Source organism: Phaseolus vulgaris, chromosome 3 (assembly GCF_051622355.1).
Source record: "Phaseolus vulgaris cultivar YP4 chromosome 3, ASM5162235v1, whole genome shotgun sequence".
Lineage (NCBI taxonomy): Eukaryota > Viridiplantae > Streptophyta > Magnoliopsida > Fabales > Fabaceae > Phaseolus > Phaseolus vulgaris.
Genome location: NC_143500.1, coordinates 47295224 through 47320386, shown reverse-complemented (window position 1 = coordinate 47320386; position 25163 = coordinate 47295224). Strand labels below are relative to the sequence as shown.

Sequence of the window (25163 nt, the reverse complement as noted above, 5' to 3'; positions counted from 1 at the left end):
TGGATTATATTGATTGTATAATTTTTTCTTTTTGCAGTTCTAATATCACAAAATGATTCATTTTTTTTATTTCTTATATTATTAATCACTAGAAAAATAACAATAAGGCCTGTTGCATAAATAAGAATAACTGCAGTTTTTTATAGACGTGAAAAAAAACAGAGAGGCTACGAAGAAACGAGGGAGCATAGCACCGCTTCCATCATCCTGAATGACGAGTAAGATGGACAAAGTTAGACTATCACTGTGCAAACATGCAGTTGACAGCATATTTCGGAACTCGGCCTTACGGACTAAACAAATCAAAACGCAAGAAAGAAAAAGGGTTGAAAAGCGGCAAGAAGGAACCACGTTAAAGAGAGAGGAAACACTTGTTTGAAGAAGTTAATTATCTATGCACAACATTATAATAAAAATTATATATGTGTGTGTGTGTATATATATATATATATATGTATGCATTGCGACAAGTTAAAAAAATTTACAAAAAGAGTGAGCCGGAGATGTTGAAAATCACTTAAAAGATGTCACCTTCCACAATAGCTGGTCTGAAGCTAAAGCATTTACATGCTAACATTGTGGATTTTCAATGATATATGGAGATGTCAGCTCCCATCCAAATTGTTGGAGTGTTGAATTTTGCTCAATTACGACCAGCTGAATGGGTCAACGCACTTGGACTCGACCCCGTTGTTAAAAGGAGAACCATAGATCAGAATGGGACCGTATGCTGAATTGATATACAAGCCATTAATGATTTGAAACACAATGGTGGGGTACTACCACGTCCTTCATATCAAGGATGCTGTTATAACTTTGAGTGTTGCCTCCAAGGGCACCCACCATCAAAAGCATGCTCCAACACATCTTCCACTCGTTTGGCAAGCAAAATCTGTCAAGGAAGTTTAAAAAAGAAAAGTGTGATTTTGTGCTTCATTTCAGTGATGATAAGACCTGATTGAGAAACATTAAAATGTAGAAAATGAAAATAGGCCAATACAAGGCCTACTGAAGGTTTGAATATAGTATTTAAAAATAGAGAGAGAATTTTCAAGACCGTTGAATTGTCTAGATTAGTAGGAAACATGCTACTGATAGCTGTAAAATGTGCAACATTACTGCAAAACATGGCAGTTGAATTACCTCCAAATTGGCTAGCACTGACGATGGTACTTCAACCAAGTCCTTCAAGTTCCTTTCAGGCAGGATGACTCTCTTAATACCGTAACGATGTGCAGCTAATATCTGAAATAATGAAAAATGTCACTTTATACCACCTTTTACAATCTTCATCTTTTTTAATCTCTTTCTTGAATATGTTTAATCAGATACGATTAATACATTTAAAGCCGCACAAAACTGGCAAAATAACTTATACAAAGGCATTAACTCCATTTGTAATGGCAAACTGGGTTCATATAATTCTACCTAGTAATTGGTTAATTTCTTTTGATAAAAATACAATAGAGTTAATTAAATCTCTATAAGCTATGAAGTTCACCACGCCTTAAAGCACAAAAGACACCCATTTTCTTTATGTCTATCCCAAACAATTCACGCAGACACATATTTGTCATCTCTTTCCCCCAAAGGAATGTGTTGAACTCAAACAAACAACGAAACAGAGCATAGTAAAAAACATTAAGATCAACCAAAACCAAACAAAAAATAAAACAGGGACAGATAAAAACACTCTATATTATGAGACCAAAGAGTTAATTAAGTCATTAATAATTATGCTAGGTTATTCTAACTTCTTACAACAACCAAATTTTATCTCAGTAACTGAGATTGGTTACTATTATGTGTACTGTGTTGCCAATGACAAGCAACAGGCAGCAGGCAAAACTTCCTCCTAGTATGGTGGACAGTGTGGCAGAATGGCAAAAATAATTATAAAATTTAACCAAGTTACAGATTGAATAGTATGTATGGAGAACAGTAAAAAAACTTTTTGAAATCAAATTAACCCATCTCAGGTCACATGTGCTTAACTTTTATTTCTTATTTTTCGTGCTACTTTCATCTTACTGTATTTTTTGTTCTTATCATCAGTATGTTTCTTAATTTCAGCCTATGCTCTGAATTCATTCTATTTAAGTTAATAGTCCTATCTCGGAAAGTTGACAAAGGTCCAAAAGATATAAGAATTTTACCTTATCCTTCACACCACCAACGGGTAGAACTAGACCCCTCAATGTCATCTCTCCAGTCATAGCCGTGTCTGATCTCACCCTTTGCTGACTGAAAAGTGATACCAATGCCGTGACCAAAGTCACACCTGCAGAGGGCCCATCTTTAGGTACAGCACCTGCAGGAAAATGTATATGTACATCACGGCCCTCCAAAAGATTAAATCCCTCCTCAGCAGCCAGCCTAAGGTCAGTTGCCCTTGCCCTTACCTACAAAACCAATCTTTTATAGTTAAAGAAAAGCAAGTAATGATTCCCGATTTAATCCATATGTTGAGCATATATAACAATTTGATGGAATGTATTTAAAAAGAAAATGAGAGCCAATGCGTACGACAAGCATATCATGCTGATACAACCTTCAATCTGAATGACCAAATTAAGGCTAAAAAATAAAAGAAAATTTCACTTGTGCACACCGCAAGACAAACTATAGGATTTCTTTTTTATTTTGTCACACACTTAATGGGTTCTGCTTCAAAAGTTTAGACCTATTCCATCTTTTTCAAAAACGGAACTAAAAAAATCTTCGGAGAACCACATCACAGAAACTACTAGTTGGAGTTAAAGAGCCAAGACTTAATAAACCTCCAATTGAATCCATATTGCTAATATAGAACTCAAATCTCATACCCTGCAATGGCATCCTAACATCTCACCACATTCCAAAATCCCAGAAAAGTGATCTAACCACAAACTAACCCTTTGACTAGTCTCAACAAAAGCAGCAATGTTAGCAACACCATCCATGCTACTCATTTGCAACTCAAACATGGAGGAAAGCAGTACCAAATACAAATTGATAAGAATATTGGGAGAACCACACCATAAAAGCTAAACGTTACTGTAGGAAAACTCAGGACCTTCTAATGGATCCAAACAGGAACAAGAAACCTCAAGATATAATGTTAGCAAACCACAACCATAGATACACTTTTATGCACAAGATGCTATAGATTTTTTAAATACAGTCCCTTACACCATTATTCCACGGGTCCAATAAAACATGTTGAGATGATAGTAGGATAAAACCAATCACGATGCAAGGAGAGTTAAGCAACTTGGATTAGATTGCATACCCATGTTAGAGCAATCTGAGCTGATTCTTTTATTACATCACCAAGTTGTCCGGTAAGATGCAGTTCACCCTTCCCAACCATTGCTGTAGCCTCCACAAACTGAACTTCTCCACCAAAAGAAGTCCAAACTAGCCCAACAGATACGCCAGGGGTAGCCACACGTTCAGCAGCCTCACTACCATCAAATCTTGGGGGCTGCATACATGAAATCAGATGATTAGTTTCCTTCAAATTTTGCTTGTGAAAAATATTTCATAATGACATCACAGCCAAGCCTTCATTTACATGTAATACATCAAAGAAATGTTGTAAACACACATATAATATGCTACGGCATATCAATTACCCCAAGCACTTTTTCAAGCATAGTTTCATCAACAACCAATGGAGAGGCAATCCTGAATGTGTTTGTGATGTCCCGACTATTGACACCCATAGGTATCACTTCCATCTCAACTTCAGTACTGTCAGCCAGTCTGTTTTCCACAAGTGGTGTAGTAAGTCCTTGCATCCCTTTGTTTAATGGAACTACTTGCTCTTGCTCTAAAACTCTTACTGCAGCAGCTCGAGCCAAGGCAGCTAGATTCCTTTCCAAATTTCTCACACCAGCTTCCCTAGTATATCTGTGAATGACAAGCTTCACCATTGCCTACATCAAAATAACGCTTAATTAGATTTCTATACAAAATTGCTTTCTAGGAACACAAATGGTATAGGAAGTGTTTTTCAGTTGAGACATTTTTTTACAGTAATTTCAGTTCAGACTATTATGCTACATATGATTTCATTAGTTTAATAGCATCCTCTAAGAACAATGACCATGTGGAAGGAAAGAATGCAGTCGCAAGGATTAGTAAAAGAAAGACTTTAGATATTCAATCAATAAAATGTAAGATACAATACAACCAAAACATAGAAACCAGTAATTTTCAACAATTGCGAAGACAGAAAAAAACATTTACAGTTGTGGATATTATAAAATTAATTCCTCACTCGTACATTTATCTATACCATGTAAATTAATAATACATCATATGTCTGTCTTCTTATACCCTTTTTTTTGCACTTCCCCTGAATGAAAGGAAACTTTGTATGTTTCTGAAACTATTTTTGTATAAAAAAGCATTCAGTACCTCTGGAATCTGAAGAAACTCAGAACTCAATCCATGTTGGTCTAAAACTCTTGGAATCAAATGCTGCATAGCTATGTGGAGTTTTTCCTCAGGTGTATATCCAGGAAGCTCAATTACTTCCATTCTATCACGAAGTGGGGGAGGAATGGGTTGCAACCTATTTGCTGTAGCCACAAAAATTACCTTGGATAGATCAAATGGAACATTCAAATAGCTAACTGACGTTAAGGAATACTACAGATTTTTTTACAGTACAAGATAAAATATTAGTGAATAGTGAGAGGAATAATTTGATGTCATGTCAGTAATAAGGAGGATAAGATATATCCACCTCAGAGATGTGTATTAGAAGTGGCAAAAGGGCAAAAACGAACAATTCTGGTCAAGTATCAGGGTATAAATTAACACAATTTCCTTACACAAAAAAAAATCAACTTAAATTAAGATTAACTTATCCTTAACAATCAAATCTCAGAAAGGAAGACGGTGAAATCTTCAGAAAAATAAATTGTAGTTAGCTAGATCAAGTTCAAAATAAGAATATGGTTTATGCTAGACAAAAACTCAAATGTGGGCAGACAACCAGATGGTAAAAGTGCAAAAAGAACAGGTGCCTCCAATCAGATAGCTATTGCATTATTCATTCTTTCAACTTAAGGCTTTTTATGTAGCTGAGTGAGGTGTGTAAGGGAAAATTCTTCATCAGAAAGGATGTCGAGACTGAAAAAATATCATCCCATCTAACAGGGGAGTAGAACAAATTGAGGGAACACATCTTGAAGAGAAAAGGATACTGATCGTTGAACGATTTATTTTGTTCTGGATCAAGAACCTCTAGCAATGCTGAAGCTGGATCTCCACGAATATCAGAGCCTGTCTTGTCAACTTCATCAAGCAACATGACAGGATTGCAAACAGCTACTCTCTATAAGTTAGATGAGAAAAGAAATTATCAGTCTTTCAATGAGAGAAAAACACAGCAACAACTAAATTATATATATATATATATATATTCAATTTTGTTTGGTCAATCTTGATGCTTGTCCTTAATGACTTGTAGTACAGTTATAATGTGCGAGAAAGAAATAAATCAGTATCCTAGCTTTAAATATTTCTTATGAAACATTATGTTAATATGATTACTAAAGTTATCTAAATTTCATACAAACACACTAATTAGCAAATATATTATATAGATACCATATTTACATTGTAAAGCAAAAAAGAAACCTTAAATCATATTATCATCATAAGAGAATAAAGAACACTACCACATGAGTTCACTAATCAAAACTATTAATTCAATTCCATACTCTATCTGGAGTATTATAAATTACACACACACAAAAAATCCAGCATCATATGATCATAGATTCGCTAATCCAGCATCAGACATTGTCACGTGAATTCACTAATCATAATGATTAACAGCAACTACTTGTTAACCCACGTATTAATAATCCAATCCTTCAATATCAGTGGCCTCCCTCCTTTACAAAAAATTGTAACTTGTAAGGAGACATGAAAATAACATGAAGGGAGGATACAAAATCCTCCTGAAACAAAGAAGCACATGAACTATATAAGAGTTTATTGAACAAAAAAAAAAATAGATCAAGAGGGCTCTCCCTTCCATTTGCATATCTGATTTTCTGAAACTCGTCAACATAAGTGACAATGACCCTCACGTTATCCTCTGTTGAAACAAAAGTCATGTTAGATAACAGTTCTTTTGTTTCTTACTCCACCTGTCCTACTGTTACCATGTCTAAAACTCTTCAAATGAGAATGCATTGTAAGAAGTCAGAATTATCTGATCTAATACTCTAGTCATAATCATATGCACCAATTATTCGTATATGTATTTTTTCATTCTGTACAAGAGGCCCCTCCAAAATAAATGTTAGATATTATTAGATATAATTAGATATTATTTGATATTATGAGATATTATAGATATTGTTAGATATCTCATATTTATGTAATGGGCTTAGCCCATATGTTTCTTTTTCCTATATAAACATAACCCTATGTGTTCAATATACACAAGGGATTTACCCTATTCTTTCTTTTCCTTTAATATGGTATCAGAGCCATTTCGAGCCTATCCTAACGAGTATTTGTTGGGCTTATCAGACCACCCGCTATCGGGCCGCTATCGGACCACCCATAATATATAGTCTCACGCACGAGTTGGCAGTCTCGGCGTGAGGGGGGTGTGTTGGAGATCCCACATCGACTAGAGATTAGAGCCTTTCATTGTATATAAGTGGGTGCAAACCCTAAACCCTATGATCATCTTACTCATCCTACTCTTGTTGAAAATGAGGTTGTTCGTTGGTCGAAAATTGATGCTCAATTATGCATTGTTATCAAATCGACCATTCACTCATCTTTAAAACAAATTTTTCGTACCTATGAAACATGTTCAAAAGTTTGGGAACAAGCAAAATTATTATACACCAATGATACTCAACGTCTTTATGGTGTGTGTCAAAATCTTCTCACAATTGTTGCTCCCAAACGTCTTGATGGTACAATGGCAGAATATCTAGGTAAAATTCATGCTCTTCTTCATGATTTTAATGAGTTATTACCTCCTGCCTCTACTCCTTCTCAAGAACTAGAACAAAGATCCAAGTTCTTCATGTTATTGGGTTTACATGGTCTTCCTGATGATTATTCTCACGTTCGTGATCAAATTTTGGGATCTCCTATTGTGCCCAATTTTACTTCCACTTGTTCTACCCTTTTGCGCGTGCCAGGTAAACACACCGCTGATATAACGTCTCATGTTGATGACTCTTCTGCTTTAGTATCTCAGCATAATGATCGTACTCGCCCTCACAAGCCGGGCAAAGGGCGTCACAAGTGTGACCATTGTGGCAAACTTGGCCACAAAATTGACAGATGTTATGCCTTACATGGTCGTCCTCCTAGATCTGTTGCGGTTGCTCAAATTGCCCCTGTGCAACCTTCTACCATGGACCATACTTCAATTGATACCCCAAGCCAGCCTGCTATTTTCAATGAATTTCTTAAATGGTATGAGGATCGTCAGAACCCTAGTTCCACGGCTTCTGTTGCACATTCAGGTACATCTTTTGTTGGCCTCACTCACTCCACTTCCCATGGCCCTTGGGTTCTAGATTCAGGTGCCACTGATCACATTACTGGTAATAAATCTTTTTTCTCTTCCCTATCTACTACGGGTTATTTACCTTCAGTTACCATGGCCAATGGATATAGGGTACATCCACATGGTGTTGGTACTATTAATCTTTTTTCATCTTTATCTATTGATAATGTTCTTTATGTCCCTGGGTCTCCATTTAACTTATTATCCATTAGTCGTCTCACTCGTTCCCTTGACTGTGTTATTTCTTTTACCAAAGATTCTGTTACTTTACAGGACCGGAGTTCGGGACGGATGATTGGCACCGGATGTGAGTCTCATGGACTTTATCAACTACAGATCTCTGCACATGTTGGCGCAATTATGGATTCTCCATCTCTCATTCATGCTCGGTTGGGTCATCCTAGTCTTGCCAAGATGCAACAGCTTGTTCCAAGTTTGTCTAATGTGTCTACTTTATCGTGTGAGTCGTGTCAGTTAGGGAAACACATTCGTAGTTCTTTTCCTCGTAGTGTCTCACGACGTGCTTCATCTCCTTTTGCCTTAGTTCACTCTGACATTTGGGGACCAAGTCGTATTAAGTCTAATTTAGGATTTCAGTATTTTGTTACTTTTATTGATGATTATTCAAGATGTACTTGGGTATTTTTAATGAAAAATCGTTCTGAGTTGTTTTCTATATTTCAAATATTTTACAATGAAATTAAAAATCAATTTGGAATTTCCATCCGAATTTTGCGCAGTGATAATGGACGTGAGTATCTTTCTCATTCTTTTAAAAATTTTATGGCTTCTCATGGTATTCTTCATCAACCTTCATGTGCTTATACACCTCAACAAAATGGGGTAGCTGAGCGCAAGAATAGATATCTTGTTGAAACAACTCGTACTATTTTAATCCATGGTGATGTTCCTCAGCGTTTTTGGGGTGATGCTGTTCTTAGTGCATGTTATCTCATTAATCGCATGTCATCTTCAGTTTTAGATAACAAAATTCCTCATTCTATTTTATTTCCACATGACCCTCTCCACTCTTTACCTCCCAAAGTTTTTGGGTCCACATGTTTTGTTCATAATTTTAGTCCTGGTCTTGATAAATTATCTCCTAAGTCACACAAATGTGTCTTTTTAGGGTTCACTAGATCACAAAAAGGATATAAATGTTTCTCACCGTCTTTAAACCGTTATTTTATTTCAGCAGATGTCACCTTCAGTGAATCTTCCCTTTACTTTAAGTCTTGTCCTTCTCTTTCAATTTCTTCATCTAATCAAGTTAATATTCCTCTTGTTGTGCCTAGTGCACCTAACAATTCACCACCGCCGCCAACTCTTCAGGTGTATAGTCGTCGTCAACCGTCTCATCGTCCATCAGCAGACTCTATTTTGGTGCCAACACCTCATCCCCCTCCGGCTCCTATAGTTGAACCTCCGACTGTTGAACCTGATCTTCCTATTGCTATCCGTAAAGGTATACGTTCTACTCGTAATCCCTCTCCACATTATACTGCTTTGAGTTACCATAGACTATCTCAACCCTTTTATACCTGCCTTTCGTCTATTTCTTCTGTATCCATTCCAAAATCTGTAGGTGATGCCTTAGCCCATCCTGGTTGGCGTCAGGCCATGCTTGATGAAATGAATGCGCTTCAGAATAATGGAACTTGGGAACTTGTTCCTTTACCATCTAGGAAATCTGTTGTTGGTTGCAGGTGGATTTTTGCTATCAAAGTTGGTCCTGATGGTACTATTGATCGTCTCAAAGTTCGTCTTGTGGCTAAGGGTTATACCCAAATTTTTGGTTTAGACTATGGTGATACTTTTTCTCCAGTAGCAAAGATGGCCTCTGTTCGCTTATTCATAGCTATGGCTGCTCTTCAACAATGGCCTCTTTATCAACTGGATGTTAAAAATGCTTTTCTTAATGGGGATTTGCAGGAAGAAATTTATATGGAGCAACCTCCCGGTTTTGTTGCTCAGGGGGAGTCTTCTGGATTGGTATGTCGTCTTCGCAAATCCTTATATGGCCTCAAGCAGTCTCCTAGGGCTTGGTTTGGAAAATTTAGCAATGTTGTTCAACAATTTGGTATGACTCGCAGTGAAGGCGATCATTCAGTTTTTTATCGTCACTCGAGTGCTGGGTGTATCTATCTTGTAGTATATGTTGATGACATTGTTCTTACAGGCAGTGATCATCATGGCATCTCACAAGTAAAACAACACCTTTGTCAACACTTTCAGACCAAAGATCTTGGCAAACTCAGATATTTCTTGGGGATTGAGGTAGCACAATCCAATACTGGTATTGTTATCTCTCAAAGAAAATACGCATTAGATATTTTGGAGGAAATTGGGTTGATGAATTCGAAATCTGTTGATACTCCCATGGATCCCAACGTCAAGCTTCTACCCAATCAGGGGGAACCTCTTTCAGATCCTGAGAAGTACAGGAGATTAGTTGGAAGATTGAACTATCTCACTGTTACTCGTCCTGATATTTCCTTTGCAGTCAGTGTGGTGAGTCAATTTCTTAATTCTCCATGTGAAGATCATTGGAATGTAGTCATTCGTATAGTGAAGTACATTAAAGGCTCTCCTGGAAAAGGTTTGTTATATGGTCATAATAACCATACTAAAGTCGTTTGTTATTCAGATGCTGATTGGGCAGGATCTCCATCTGATAGAAGGTCAACTTCTGGTTATTGTGTCTCCATTGGTGATAACTTGATCTCTTGGAAGAGCAAGAAACAAAGTGTTGTGGCAAGATCTAGTGCAGAAGCAGAATATAGAGCTATGGCCTCGGCTACTTGTGAGCTTATTTGGCTTAAACAGTTACTTAAAGAATTGCAATTTGGAGAGGTTACTCAAATGACACTGATATGTGATAATCAGGCTGCTCTTCATATTAGCTCAAATCCAGTTTTTCATGAAAGGACAAAACATATTGAGATTGATTGTCATTTCATTCGAGAAAAGATTATATCAGGAGATATCAAGACTGAGTTTGTTAATTCAAATAATCAATTAGCAGATATTTTTACTAAACCCTTACGAGGACCTAGGATTGATTACATTTGTAACAAGCTGGGTACATATGATCTATATGCACCAGCTTGAGGGGGAGTGTTAGATATTATTAGATATAATTAGATATTATTTGATATTATGAGATATTATAGATATTGTTAGATATCTCATATTTATGTAATGGGCTTAGCCCATATGTTTCTTTTTCTTATATAAACATAACCCTATGTGTTCAATATACACAAGGGATTTACCCTATTCTTTCTTTTCCTTTAATAATAAAAATTACTTAATCTCCCTTTTTATCCTCCCTTTCTATTCTAACAAATAAGCATTTTCTGTAATACAGTTTTATGTGAGCATTTTGGAATCTTAGATTTAGTCTCTATGCATCCTAATTCTGATTCAGTTCTAGTCTCATTCACTATAACTAACACCAATTCAGTCCTAATACACCATTCATACGCATCAAATCCTCATAAATGTCGTTTTCCTAATTCTGACTAAGTTCTAATCTCATTCATTAGTCCTGATACTACATTCATAGAGATTTAGTCTCGATGCATCCTAATTCTGACTCAAGTCTCATTGACTAGAACTAATACTGATTTAATCCTAAACTCCATTCATATAAACCAAATCCTCATAAATGCAGCTTTTCTCCTATACAAAATGTCCCTCCGATAATCTCCTGTTATCTCCCTTTATATTCTAACTGAAACAGCATTTTATGTACTACAGTTTTGTATAAGCATTTTGGAATTTCAGATTTAGTCTATATGCATCCTATCCTAATACTGACTCAGTTCTAGTCTCATCTCATTCACTGGGAGAAAACCAAAAGGCTAAGAGCATACAAGAAAATAAAAGCATTCAATCTATCAGAATCTAAAACTATCAATAACCTCCCTCCACGTATTTGAAAATGTCAAACAAATCAGAAGCTATTACAATTAGTGTCATAAATTATAATTCAGTTGAACCTTTAAACCATCTATGAGACGCCCAGGCATGCTTCCAACATATGTTCTCCTATGTCCTCTAATATCTGCCTCATCCTTGACTCCACCAAGGGATATGCGAACAAATTTTCTTCCCAAAGCAGCAGCAATAGAAGATGCCAAAGATGTTTTCCCAACACCTGGTGGCCCAACAAAGCACAACACAGGACCCCTTGCATCTGGTTTAAGCTGTAATGTATGCATGCAGCAAGCACTTAAATTAGTAACTCATTAAATTTCACATACACTAGAAAAGTATAGTAAGAAGTGATTGACAACCTTGCGAACTGCCAGGTACTCAATTATCCTTTGCTTAACCTTCACTAAACCATAGTGATCACTATCAAGTCGCTTCTGTGCAGCTCTTAAGTCCAGTTCAATCTCTTCGCTAGCCGTCTCCCAGGGCAGATCAGCAAGAAGCTCTAGGTAAACCCTTGAACTGTTATACCCTGGTTGCTGCGGCTGCATTTTTTTAAGCCTCCTGAGATCGAAATTATAGTAAAATTAACTGATTGTCTATCCAAGCCTACAAAAGCACTTAAATTATGATAATATCATTTTCCTTTTGCAGAACATATGTAACAAGTTATTCCCTCACAAAGATGTCAGTTCATCACCATATCTAATTATGTTTCCATTGAGAAGTACCTCAACTCTCTGTGTGCATGTTTCCATATATTTTGTGGCATTCTTGCACTTTGCATCTTTCTTTCTAGAGCAGCCAGGTCATCTTCATCATCATCATTATCACCAAGCTCCTCTTTTATAGCCCTCATCTAAATATATATTACATAAATAGATAACAATAACATTTCAATTAGATTAACACACATAAATGAAAGTAGAAAAATGCTCCCTTGCAGCATTGCCAGTCAAGATTTATTTATAACGACACAAAATAAACTGTTATTTTCCTACATATTTATATATATTACTGCCATTAAAGAAAGAAAAATTACCTACTAATGCATACTGTGCACACAAGTTCCTACTTGTCATAATAGTCTGAAAAAACTATTGTCTTGAAACATTTAATTGAATTATAGTAGGTTGTAACACTTCTCTCAATATAACACATATACCTTGCATTTGTAAATTGTATATGACAAATTAATCAAAAAAAAGAGGTGCAAGAAAGCTAACCTGCTGGCGCAAAAGAAATTCTTTCTGAGATTTTGACAATTGTCCTTCAACCTTTTGTGTAATTTTCTCAGCCACACGAATTGACTGTTGGCATATACAGGCACAAGTAGAATTAGAGAAGCTAAAAGACCAAGCCAAGTCAAGCATCAGTAAAATCTATTACTCACCTGTAAATGCCTGTCAACTAACTCAGTTGCTTTTGAAAGCCTCACTTTGGGGTCAACTGAATCCAACATAGATAATTGTTCTTCAAAACTTATCTCAAAACTAGCAACAAATATATCAGCCAACTTGTGAACTGGAACGTTATCCAAAAGGACTTTTGTCCTTCCACCAGTTTTTTGTTTCTATAAACAAGCAAGGAATTATTAGCTACTAATACAAAACACAAAGGATGGCAATTCCAAAATCTTAAAATTAATAGTTTATACTTTATAACTACAAAACAGAAGTTCACATCAATAACCCAAAATATTTTAGGCAAGCATAGACAATAATGATAATATTCAACCAATATTTAAAGTATCCTAGGGTTTCTAGAGCTCAATGTTCAAATAGAAATTCTATGTTTTTCAGTCAATGTTAGTACAAGTGTTGAAGGTAAAAGCTTTACCAACTCCAAAACAGAAATAAGCTCCATAGCAGTAGCTTTGAATTGGCGAGACAACATTATGAAATCTGGATCTTGCTCCACTTGTTCCAGCTCTAGATTAGAAAAATGGAAGCAATTCAAAGTCTTCAGATATAATGTTATCAATGATTTAATCATCGTGAAACAAGTCTAAAATTCCTTTTTTTTCTCTTTTACCATAATGCTAAAATGTCATACTGTTAAGCTGAAAACAACAACAAAAATCTTAATCCATTAAGTGATGTCAGCTATATGGATTACAAGATGCCATTGAGGACAGTCAAAAAACAAATCTTTAGAGAATTATTCCCAATGAGATCCCTTTTAACAACTTCCTCCAATGTTCTTCATGGTCCTCTACTCCTTTCATAGGACTAAACCATACCATTTACTCTGCTACCTGGTGCTTTCAATGGACTTCTTAGTACGTGAACTTTAATACCTTTCAAACTCACATGCCCTTTCCCCATGAGAAGTATACAATAAAAAGTCAAAACATTAAATGTTCGCAGCCAGAAAACAAAAGCTTCAGTATACAACGATTACATCAAGTGGAAGGCATAGTTCTCCAAATAATCATTTAACTGTTTAAAGACAATAAAATATCAAATTTCTGGTGGAGCGCATCACTGCGGATATACAACTCTTACATAATACGTCTTATCATCACTATCCAACTACTGATTTAATGTTACCAAATAGCAAGAAAACCAAAAGGTTATAAAAATATAGATTTCCTACACAAAAAGCTGATTCTGAAGAAAAAGTATTAAGAACTTACCAGTCTTGGTCATTTCGAGGGAAGTTATCCTTGCAGTATGGTATATTCCTCTTGTGCTCAGTTCCTGTACACTAAATCTGCACAAACCTTCAAGCACAACCGTGTATGTAACCCTCCCACTTGGTTTCTCTACTCCCCTTGATAAATGTAATGGTCGGGCAGCTACCCCCCTGGAACCAAAGTTGATAAAAATCAACCAAAATTTTATGGTTTTATTTTACAAAGTTTGATCAGATAAGTAACGGCTAGTTTGTTTTAAGAATACATTTTCTGTTTTCTCTAGTTCTTACGCAAATTCCACCAAATTTTCACTTTGTTTATTGTTTTTAGTAATTTCTATATGAAATGGAGAAAATACCAAAATGTTCGTTACACAATTTCCCATGCAAATATTTGAAAATAAGGTGATATTTTAATAGTAGTAATCATAAGTGAAAACAGAAAACCTTTTGTTCAAACTAAACAGGCCATAAGTTGTTCAATGAATAGAATTAGAAAATTATTATACATTTTTGTAATTACCAAAATTTAAAGGTAGAAATATAAAAGAAGCCATCAGTTCAGGCAAAAAAGAAAAAGACAACAGGACTTATGAACTGTTACAATGTATAACATTATTAAAAATGTTTGACTTATAAGGAAAAGGTATTCATTTGAGTCTTACCTATTGTGCCAATGAACAACATCATTCTGCCTTTTTGTATCAAGCTTATGAGAATCCGATGAACCGCCTTGAACTCTTGTGTTTTGATTTGCAGAATCAGTGCCTGTGCTTATAAGGAAGAGGGGAATAAAAATTAATATTGGCAAGCCAGGTTTTATTTGGTCGAGGTGGAAACAAAAAAGAGTAAATAGTTCTTACCCTAACAAAGTAAAGGTTTTTATACTCAAACACCCATTGTCATCCATGATAAAGAAGTATGATTGTTGAATGTCATAATAACTATCTTAAAAGTCATGTCAATAATTTATTTTTAATTGTTGGTAGTGTCAGTATTTCTACACTAATAGTGTATAAAAAATTAATTTTATAAAAAAACAGTTTATCACCTTCAGATACAGTAGTAAATAGTTCTTACCCTAACAATGTAAAGGTTTTTATATTCAATCAGCCATTGTCATCCATGATAAAGAAGTGTGATTGTTGAATGTTATAATAACTATCTTAAAAGTCATGTCAATAATTTATTTTTATTGGTTGATAGTGTCAGTATTTCTACACTAATAGTTTATAAAAATTAAACTTTATAAAAAAACAGTTTATCACCTTCAGATACAGTAGGACCTACTGCCTTAATTTCAGCAGCATCACGCACTGGAAGGATGCCAATCAACCCCTTCTCTTCTCGCTGCCAAAGTTCTTGTTCAACCAACTTCACACTTCAGTAAACCAAAAAAACAGTCACACGTAATGCTTAAAGACATGCTGAAATAAATAAAAAAAGTTGAATTTTTTGGTACAGTCAATGATTTATCTTTTGAGTAAACCATGGTAACTCAAAAATACCTATAAATGAACAAGTAAATACAATACTAAATAGACAAAGTATCCTTTTTTATATGAATTGAAAAAATAATCCTTAGAAACATAATTTCAATGTCAGTAACACACTCTTTACTGTTAAATGAAATTTACTTAAACTCACCAAACAGCTAGCTAGTGACACACAAATATAAAGTGGACCCATAACTTAGAGTATCCACTAGCCAATACCAAGGCAACAAAAACGTGTTTAAGAGGGACCCATAACTTTAGAAGTACCAATAAGTACCAAGCTAACAATAATAACGCGTTCAAGAGTTGAAAAGAGTGTATTTGAAACTATCTCCTGAAAACGAAAATCCCATCAATCCTCTCCAAAAAATTTCACTTATTTTAGTTGGTCAAATTAAACTCTGGAGTCTAATTTCACTGAAAAATTCCATCAATCATCCCTAGATATTCATTTATTTTAGTTTGTCAAATTAAAGTTTGTAGAAAAAAAAAATAACACTCAGCCATGTTTGCCTAATTTTTATAATTTGAGAACTGAAGTAGCCACCTCTATAACTTTCAGAGACTGTAATTTAACTGATTAGGTTAAATTAAGGAGAAAACTGGAAACGATATCAACAGACAAAGCTGTATATGCTAGTAATAAAAAACTCCACCCGGATCAAACGAAACAAGCACTCAAAACAAGAATTGGAGGCATAAAAGTTAATATGTGGGATTAATTAAATGCAAACTTGAAGGCGAAACGGAGAAGGAGAGGTACCTGGTAGGGGAAGTGCAGCGGATTCTGATGATGGCGCCGGGTAAAAGAACCTTGTTCTTGAAAGGGAGAATCGCCAAGCGACTCGGCAGCTCCACCGATTCGGCCATGGTAGGAACTCAGTGGAAAAGGCCCTCGATTGGATTGATTTGTGAGAGAGGAAAAGAGAAGAGAAGAGAAGAGAATGATGAAGAGATGACACCAACGATGGCAAATAAATACGGATTCCAATTCGAAACAGACAAAGGATTGGAACTAACTGACTCTGTTTTCCTCCCACTTTTCATTTCTTCTTTTTTTTTCACAACTATCTACTATTATCTTCTTCTTATTATAATTAATTCACGTGTACTATTCTTTTTTTATTAGCTGCCATATGTCGTATTATCTATAACAGTCGTGTACAAATTTTCAATCATTTGCCATTCCCTCTAATTATTATAACTAATGTGACACAATTTGTAATTTTGTAAACATTTATTTCATATAGTTATGAATAATTTTTTAAAAATATATCAATTATTTCATATTTAAACTAAATAATTTAAAATATGATATAAAATATTTTTAATTAAGATAAAATTAGGTGGTTGGAAAAGATATTTGTAGGTTGTCGCAAATACGTGTTCAAACAGAAGAGTAACTTTTGATATCCAATCCCACGACAAAAAGTACAATGGAATATTTATTAGAGAAAAAAAGTTAAATTTTCAATCTATGTAAATGGTGAGTTTATGAGAAAAATATTATAAAAGTGGGATAATTTATCATATAATAATAAAACTTACAATATAAAAACTGTTGTGGGAATTTTTTTCACAAAATATATTTACTTTAAAAAAAATATCTTAATAAACATAAATTGTAAACCCTAAATCTCAAATTTTATTTTAATTTTTAAACTAAACTTATTTATTTCAGAATTCATTTTCTAAAAAAATAAATTAAAAAATGAACATATTTAATTTAGAATATGTATGAAGTTGTTGATAATATACTGTATTCTTAATTATTATATTAGAATAAAATCATGTGTTCTCAGTCTCTTTTTCCTTCCCTGTCCTCGAATAATTGTGTATGTTCCCATGACAGCATTTCTTATAAGCAATCACTATCGGCTTAAGTGTAGAAGACTAAGTTTATGCTTGGAACAAAATTTTAGTATAACTTATTTAAATTTATATATAATATAACAACATAAAAATATTATTTTTCCCGGTTAGAAATATTTTGTAAGTGGCTGAGACAATTACACTTTGTTAATATAATTTACCACCGTACTTATGCTAATATTAAAAAATAAATTTATTATACAAGCATAAATATATAAAATATATATATAGTTTATTAAAGAAATAATAATTATTAAATTATACATAATTATTGTATGCAAGTCTGAAACCAACATTTCTTAAAATCATTCATTAATTTTGCACAAAATCAATTTCAAACATCTATTAAAGATCATCCGCGTTGACAATGGATTGGAATTTATTACACATTTTAAACACAACACGAGCCCTCATATTATATAATCGTTCACCTTCACTTTCTCACCTAAAAAATTTTGGTTGTCTATGTTACGCAACTATTGTTTCACTTAAGCAAATATTTGAACAATGCATTTTCATTGTATCCTTGGTCCAAATTGGCAAAAAGCAATGAACAAAGAGTTTTCTGCCTTGTAGCTAAATGGGTCTGTAAAATAAATTACAACTCAGATGTCAACATCGACAAATATAAGACGCACCTTGTCGCAAAGGATATCATATGGAAGCGTAGACTATTTTGAAACTTTTTCACCAACAGCTAAATTAATAACAAGTGTCTCCTCACCATTACAATAGTCATAAATTGATTTACTCACCACCTATATGTGCAATTAATTTAATTTGATAATGATAGAATCTCATAATTAAAGATCACTACATAATTATAAAGTTTTCATACACTTTATATATTTCTTACACACAAAATAATAAAATAATATTCATTTTCCTTATCATCTTCTTCTATGCAATTTTCTTATATTCTTTTCACAACATTGATAATGATTTTTTTTTATAATATTAATAAATATTATTTCAGTTATTTTAAATCTAAATTTTTTATTGTTTTAGTCTTCTGGTGATAGATAAAAAAAAAATCATCTTCTAAAAAATATTTAAATTATTTCTAGATAAAAGAAATAAAGTTATATAGTATATGTTCGTATTAATGAAAAAGGGATAGAAATTCAATAATGAGAAGAGGGAGAATAAAAATAAAAATCATAATTAAAAATTATATATATAATCATAAACTTTGGATAACTAAATGGAAGTAGTGTAGATATTAATGGATAAAAATATATGAAGAGTATGGTTTTAGTAACATAAAATTTGAAATTGAGATTTAAAAGTGTGTAATGCTAAAATATGTATTTTAAGGTGACAAAAAACATTAAAAAATTTTTTAAAAAATCACAATAACCAAAATAAATTTAGTTTATTAATAACATAAAATATTGATTAATGTTCTAAAAAATATTGTATATGCCGACAAAGTATTAAAATTAAAATTATAATGCTTTCTTATAATTTTTCTTGATTAATTTTGATAGGCTGAATTTTCTTCTGGTTCAAATCCCACGTTATATTATATTAAATTCCCTTTGTCATGCGTCTTACCAGATTTATGCTTTGGAGCTTACCTCACCTCTTATCGTCATCACCACCCACATCATCAATGCACAAAAGATAATCACAAAACAAAACCACAATTTTTTAAAAACTTTTTTGACAAAGTAAAGTTGTGAATGTACCTTTACGCCACGTGATTATTAGAAAATTAAACTAACAGTCTTATTTTATTTTTATATTTTTTTAGCTATTTATAATAATCTTTTCAACCATTTCTGTCTGCTGCTATAAATTTCTTATAAATTAAAATTAACATCTATAAATTAACTAAAAAATAAAATGTTTTCTTTTATATATATATATATATATATTGCCTTTTTTATGTTTTTTTTCACTTGTGTCATGTGAGAAAGTAGATAAATTGATTGATTTATGTCTGAAAACAAAATTATTCTTAATTTTATCATATAATTAAAATTTGTGAATTTAGCTCACAAATCAGATCCAATCAGAAATATTATGGCCTATTTCTTGTGATGTTACTGTAACATTTTTAATTTTACAAGCAAAACAAATAATATTTAATTAATGTAGCTGAATAAAATTATCTATGTGATTCTATTTTATCGTTAGAGTCACAATCCTTTCATTATGGTTTGGTCTAACAAATCAATACACTTTAACAACAATCTCAACATGTATTTCCTTTCATGAAAATATTATGTATAAATCACAATTTTACACAAATACATATCTCATTTAATATCAAACATCACATTTAAATTAATTCAACAAACTATTCAAATACATTCGTTAACTCATTCAATTTCAAACTCATGCATTCTACAACATCTATTATATCTACAATTTCACATTTCAATATGAAACAAATTCCATTTCAATTCTCAATCAAAAACACTTTCAATTATCAATCGCAAACACTTTCAATAACTTATTCATTTTAAAATCAATATATAATATTCAAAAGTAACCATTTCAATCAATATATTACTTTACTCTTAGAAAAGACAATCCTGCAAGTAAAAATTGAGACTGGTGACCACGTCACCCCCACATTCATATTTTCTAACCTATGGTTTTATTGAAAAGAATAAGACTAGCTTTCCTTACATTTACTTCAGCAAATGCTTACAAAGAGCTCCAAATCCACCAAAGGCTTAAAGATAATTAACCTGCACCATAGAGTCTTTATAAAAAATCTAAATATATCACTAGGACTCTAAGCTAACAGAGATTCACCCTGAAACTAAAAGATTTACATGCAAAACATAGACAGACAACCTAACAAGTTCAAATTTTGATTCAAGGATAGGAGTAAAAATGAACTTATTCTATCTGAGATTTTGATCAAGCAATCTTGTAGTGTTCACTTCCAAGAGTCCAATGGTATCGTCAAACTGATAAGCAATGAGGTCAGAATCTTAGAGAGAAGGGAGAAGAAAGGGTAAAGAAAACTTAGTGTTCTTTTAAAATGAAACCTGAATAACTATATCTTCTATTTATATATTATTTTTATTTTAATAATAAATTATTCAAGTGTCATTTAAAATATATCAATTCTGCTTCAATGTTATTTTCTAGATCCTTACATTTATTGTAAGTTTGACGCTAACTGATACACATGTGTTGGAAATTTTGATTCCTTTAAGAACTTTACCATATTATTTTCATGTTATTGTTTTTTTTAATATTTTTAAAAAATTGTTAAATAAAAACTAATTAAAAAAATAGTTATTATTTAATTAAACTAAAAATTATTTTGTAAATTAAAAAAGTTATTGATATTTAAAGTAATTTATATTATTAATAAAAATTTATAAAATATTTTTTAACTAATATCATTAACTACTAAAGTTTTAACTACTTACTACTTTATATTTAAAATCAGTCTCTATTAATGTTTTGAAAACTAATTTAAAATCTAAAATATAAGTAGATAAAGTCAATATAACTAATTTAGAAATTATTTTAAAATTTTTTATTAATAATATAAACCACTAAAAATATCAAAAACTTTTTAGTCTATTAGTATGTATAGTTAATATAGTGATTAATTATGTTTGATCTCTAATTATAATTATAGTTGTTATTTAATGATTTTAATTGTAATGTCTTTTATACTCGTTATGTTTTCTACATTCATTTAATAACTATTTTTTTATAATAAAATATTATATTAAAATGATAATAATAAATAAAATGGTATAATAAAATAATAATTTATAGAATTGTAATTTAGACGAAAAGAGAAAAATAATAATGTCAAACTATCATCTTCTTTTTTTATCTTAAAAAATACATAAGAATATCATTTGAAACCTACCTTACATTTACCCATTACGACAAACACATGGTCAATTAGGCATTCGGATAAAATTGGCTTTTATAGCAACTTTAGCCATAGATAACATGATGTTCAAAGCAATTCCGTTTTTTGTCTTTTTTTTTTCAAACGAAAATACTTGAAATAAAAATAAAAATAGCACTACTAGAGGACTTTTTACTTTTTTTAATGCAACATGGTAGTTAAAATATGATCCTGACTCCAACCAACTTTTCATATTCAATTTCTATTTGTATTCATAATATTATGTAATTTTTTAATATTGTAGGTAATTCTTGTCTAAAAGAAATTGATACAGTTGTTATTTATATTATTTAGGAAAAAAATTATATAAGGTTCAGGACTTAGGATTTAGGTCTATGGTTTAAGTATAAGTTTTAAATTTTTACTTGACATTATATAATTTTATTTTTTTAATGTTAAAACATTCATATATTATATATTATGTATTATATATTGTATATTGTAAAACTGTAGAGGTAAATTATAGAGGTGCAGGAAGAACAATGTAGAGCTACAGGAAGAAATTGCCATAAACAATTTGGGGAGTATAAATCGAAAAGACTATCAAGTGAAGTTACTAAAGGGGTTGTTTCTGAATGCACCCAACAAATGTCTTCCTGCACTTCATTGTTTTCGGAAAAGATCATTTTATCCTTTTTAAAAATAACTTTTAAATGTTTTTTCTGAAATATTTCTGTAACATACTTTTCACAGTACATTTTATGAATTTTAGATTTACTATTTTCAAAATCAAAAAATGGTGTTCTGGAAATGATATTTCATAATGATTTTTTCCTTCTAAATTTTGGCAATTACTTTCTACATCATATAACCGCACCCAATTTCACTATTGAAAAGACGAAAATGTCTTTAGATAAAATGGAGGTATATACACAAATATATTTTGGATTTTTTTTCATAACAATTTTTTTGTGTTATGGATTTTTTTTATCTGGAACGAAATTTTGATTTTTATTTCTAGAATACAATAGTCTTTTTTGGATCTATTTAATGTGTTGTTTTCAATTCCGAAATTTATTTAAAAAAAGAAGGGCATTTTCAAAAAATTTAAATTATGTAAGGTAGAGGTTCAAAATGATTGAGTATAGGAAGTATTTACCCTAAATTTTCTATTCTGGAAACATCCTTCACCTTTGGTTACGAAATCCATAACCTTTTGCTTAGAAAACTCTTATTCCAAAATCACCCAAAAGTGTTAAGAATAATTTTGATATTTCAAAAGTAGGATAAAAAAAAATATCTCACTAAAGGATCAAAGAGCCCTAACGGCTACGGCCCATCACATCTATTATCAATGCAGACTAGGCCCAATTATCAATTAGGATGACACAAACTGAAACACTCGAATCATTACTAAAAAAAAGGAGTTATATTTTGTATGTAATGATATTTTTATAACATTGTTTTTTGCTTTATCTTTCTTTATAGTGCTGGACCGTGCACCGACATGGTATGTGTGGTTAATATGATTTAATTTTATTTAAAAGCAATTAAAATATAAGATGCAAAATAAAATATTATAGATAATTAGAATTTAGGTTGTATTGGGTAAGAAAATAGAAATAAAGTAAAGGCAGAGCAAATAGAAATTTAGGGGAATATATATAGAAAAGGCCATCAAGTTAAGTTACCATGTTCGGATGCACCCATGAGCATCAAAATATTATTGATTAATCTTTTTTTTAAAGTAAAACTCATTAATAATTATACCACTTTATTTATTGAATAAATTAAATCTCGGACAACAGCAAAAAGAAAATTATGAAAGACTCTTTACACTATTATTTTATCAAGGGTTACAAATGGATAAAAAAATCAAATACTACAATCAGTAATTGATTTATAGACTGAAATACTTAGTATTATAATGAAAGGTGTAGATTTTATAAACTATTTTTAAATTTTTATTAATAATAGAAACTAATTTAGATATCAATAATGTTTTTAGCTTATAAAATCATCTCTAATATACTTAAATAGTAACTATTTTTTTAGCTTATAAAATGATTTCTAATATACTTAAATAGTAAAATGATCTCTAATATACTTAAATAGTAACTATTTTGGTCTCTAAAATACTTAAATAGTAACTATTTTGGTCTCTAAAAGTAGTTTTCATTAATAATTTTGTTGTATGATACAAATGCTTAAATTTATAGTAAAAGCTACTACTTTTTAAGAAGAAATAAGTTGCTTGAAGGCACCATAAGTTGAGCTATTTGATTGTTTTGGAAAAGTTTCCTTTAAAAATGATATTTTGAAATTAACCCATTAATACAAATAAATAATATTATCCTCTTTTTTAATTATAATGTAAATAAAAAATTTATTTCAAGAAATTAATTATTTGATAATAATTATATTCATTTTATAATAAACTTATCCAAACGAAACTTGTTTATAATAAATTATAATTATAATAATAATGGATTATTGAACCGTTGTCTTAACCAAACCCTAATGATTTTGACTCTTATTTTTTACTATTTCTGTCTATACTTTATTTTAATTTTTATAATTTTTTTATTTAATTTTAGTCTTTGCAGAATTTGATGGGTTAGATCTTCATCAGATTTAAAGGACAAAAACGAAATAAACAACAATTAAAATATAATTATAATTTAATGAATTATAGAAATAAGACGCCAATAAATCAAAATGTGAAAAAAAACATTAATATTTTTTATTTTTCAAAATAAGTATTCATTTGAAACAAGTTAAAGCACGATCAAAACATATCATATGCAACAACAAAAAGTTACGTATCCATGTTCAAAGCATTTGCCATATATTGTACACAAATATAAGACATGTGTAAGAAAACGTATTCATCATTCACACTACAATTATGGGAACTCATAATGTAATGTCTCCTTCCATTTTTTATTTTTGTCCTTTTGCTTTTCCTTTTACAGCTTGCTTGGTGTTCAAAAAGTTGTTTTGAATAGTTGGACTGCAGAAAAAAAAGGCTAAAGAAAACTGCATGACCAAAATGTTCTTAGCTAGTTATTTCCACTTTACTGTGAAAATAACTTTCCTAAAAATATATTCATTAAAGAAAAATATTTTAAAAATCTTTGAAAAAATGAGTTTGTGAAACAATAATTTATTATTTTAGTTATTTTGGTAAAAACATTATTATTATTTTTATTAAAGTAAAATACAATATTATTTTTTATTCAGTAATGATTTATTGATGTTAAGTATGTGCAGTGAAGAAACATAATTAGATATTTCTCCAAGTAGAAAATAGTTGTGTCAAAAAAAATTTAATCTTTGAATATTTTTATGTTTATTTTATATTTAAAAAATTATAATACTTATATTAGAAATACATATTAGGTGTTTTTCATTTGCATTTTCCATAGAAAAAAAAAACATTAGAATAATGGAATTCAATAAGTTGTAATTTTGTTCTCTTTCTTCAACATCCCTAATTATTCTTCTCATGTATATCTACCAAACTTCTTTCAGCAGCTCAGGATCATATATCATCATATTTAGTGGTTTGGTTCGGTTTCTTATTTTCAATTCGAATCAAATGTTTAATTGAGAAAAAAAAAATCCAAAAAATCTAAAAAAAATTCAATTTTAATTGATTTTCGAATATTTATAAAGTTTTAATTACTTGCTGTATTTGCTGTATTGGGTTCGATTCTAATGTTGAACTTTCTTTTTAAGATAAAAATAAATGGGGGAATGAACTTTCCAAGTTTAAAATAAAATATCTTTATTTTTTAGATATGTAATTTTTAATATATTTTTCTCATGTTTAAAC

At 31.3% G+C, this 25163-nt stretch overlaps 1 protein-coding gene across 2 annotated transcripts; it reads right to left on the bottom strand.

The window, feature by feature from the left end:
• Positions 1 to 374: 374 nt before the first annotated feature.
• LOC137808149 (lon protease homolog 2, peroxisomal) lies at positions 375 to 16725 on the bottom strand. Of its 2 annotated transcripts, none has more exons than XR_016519226.1 (17): positions 16379 to 16680; positions 15388 to 15500; positions 14785 to 14887; positions 14121 to 14290; positions 13322 to 13413; positions 12876 to 13055; positions 12709 to 12792; positions 12214 to 12341; positions 11845 to 12046; positions 11548 to 11754; positions 5199 to 6100; positions 4405 to 4618; positions 3618 to 3920; positions 3272 to 3466; positions 2157 to 2402; positions 1144 to 1245; positions 375 to 892 (listed from the first exon to the last, which is right to left on the bottom strand). XR_016519226.1 is itself a non-coding variant. In XM_068609111.2 (17 exons), the coding sequence occupies exons 1-17, from the start codon at positions 16483 to 16485 to the stop codon at positions 809 to 811; spliced, it is 2661 nt and encodes an 886-aa protein (XP_068465212.1). In that variant the 5' UTR covers positions 16486 to 16725; the 3' UTR covers positions 375 to 808. The 2 variants fall into 2 exon arrangements, 1 of the variants encoding a protein (XP_068465212.1); XM_068609111.2 differs by having other exon boundaries at positions 5199 to 5329; positions 16379 to 16725.
• Between the last annotated feature and the right edge of the window lie 8438 nt (positions 16726 to 25163).

Coding starts and splice junctions, on each gene's coding strand:
- LOC137808149 (XM_068609111.2), bottom strand. CDS start 16,485: ATGGCCGAATCGGTGGAGCTGCCGAGTCGCTTGGCGATTCTCCCTTTC. Junction 13,414..14,120: donor CCTCGAAATGACCAAGACTG/GTAAGTTCTTAA, acceptor TTTCTAATCTAG/AGCTGGAACAAGTGGAGCAA. Junction 1,246..2,156: donor TTGGTGGTGTGAAGGATAAG/GTAAAATTCTTA, acceptor TCATTATTTCAG/ATATTAGCTGCACATCGTTA.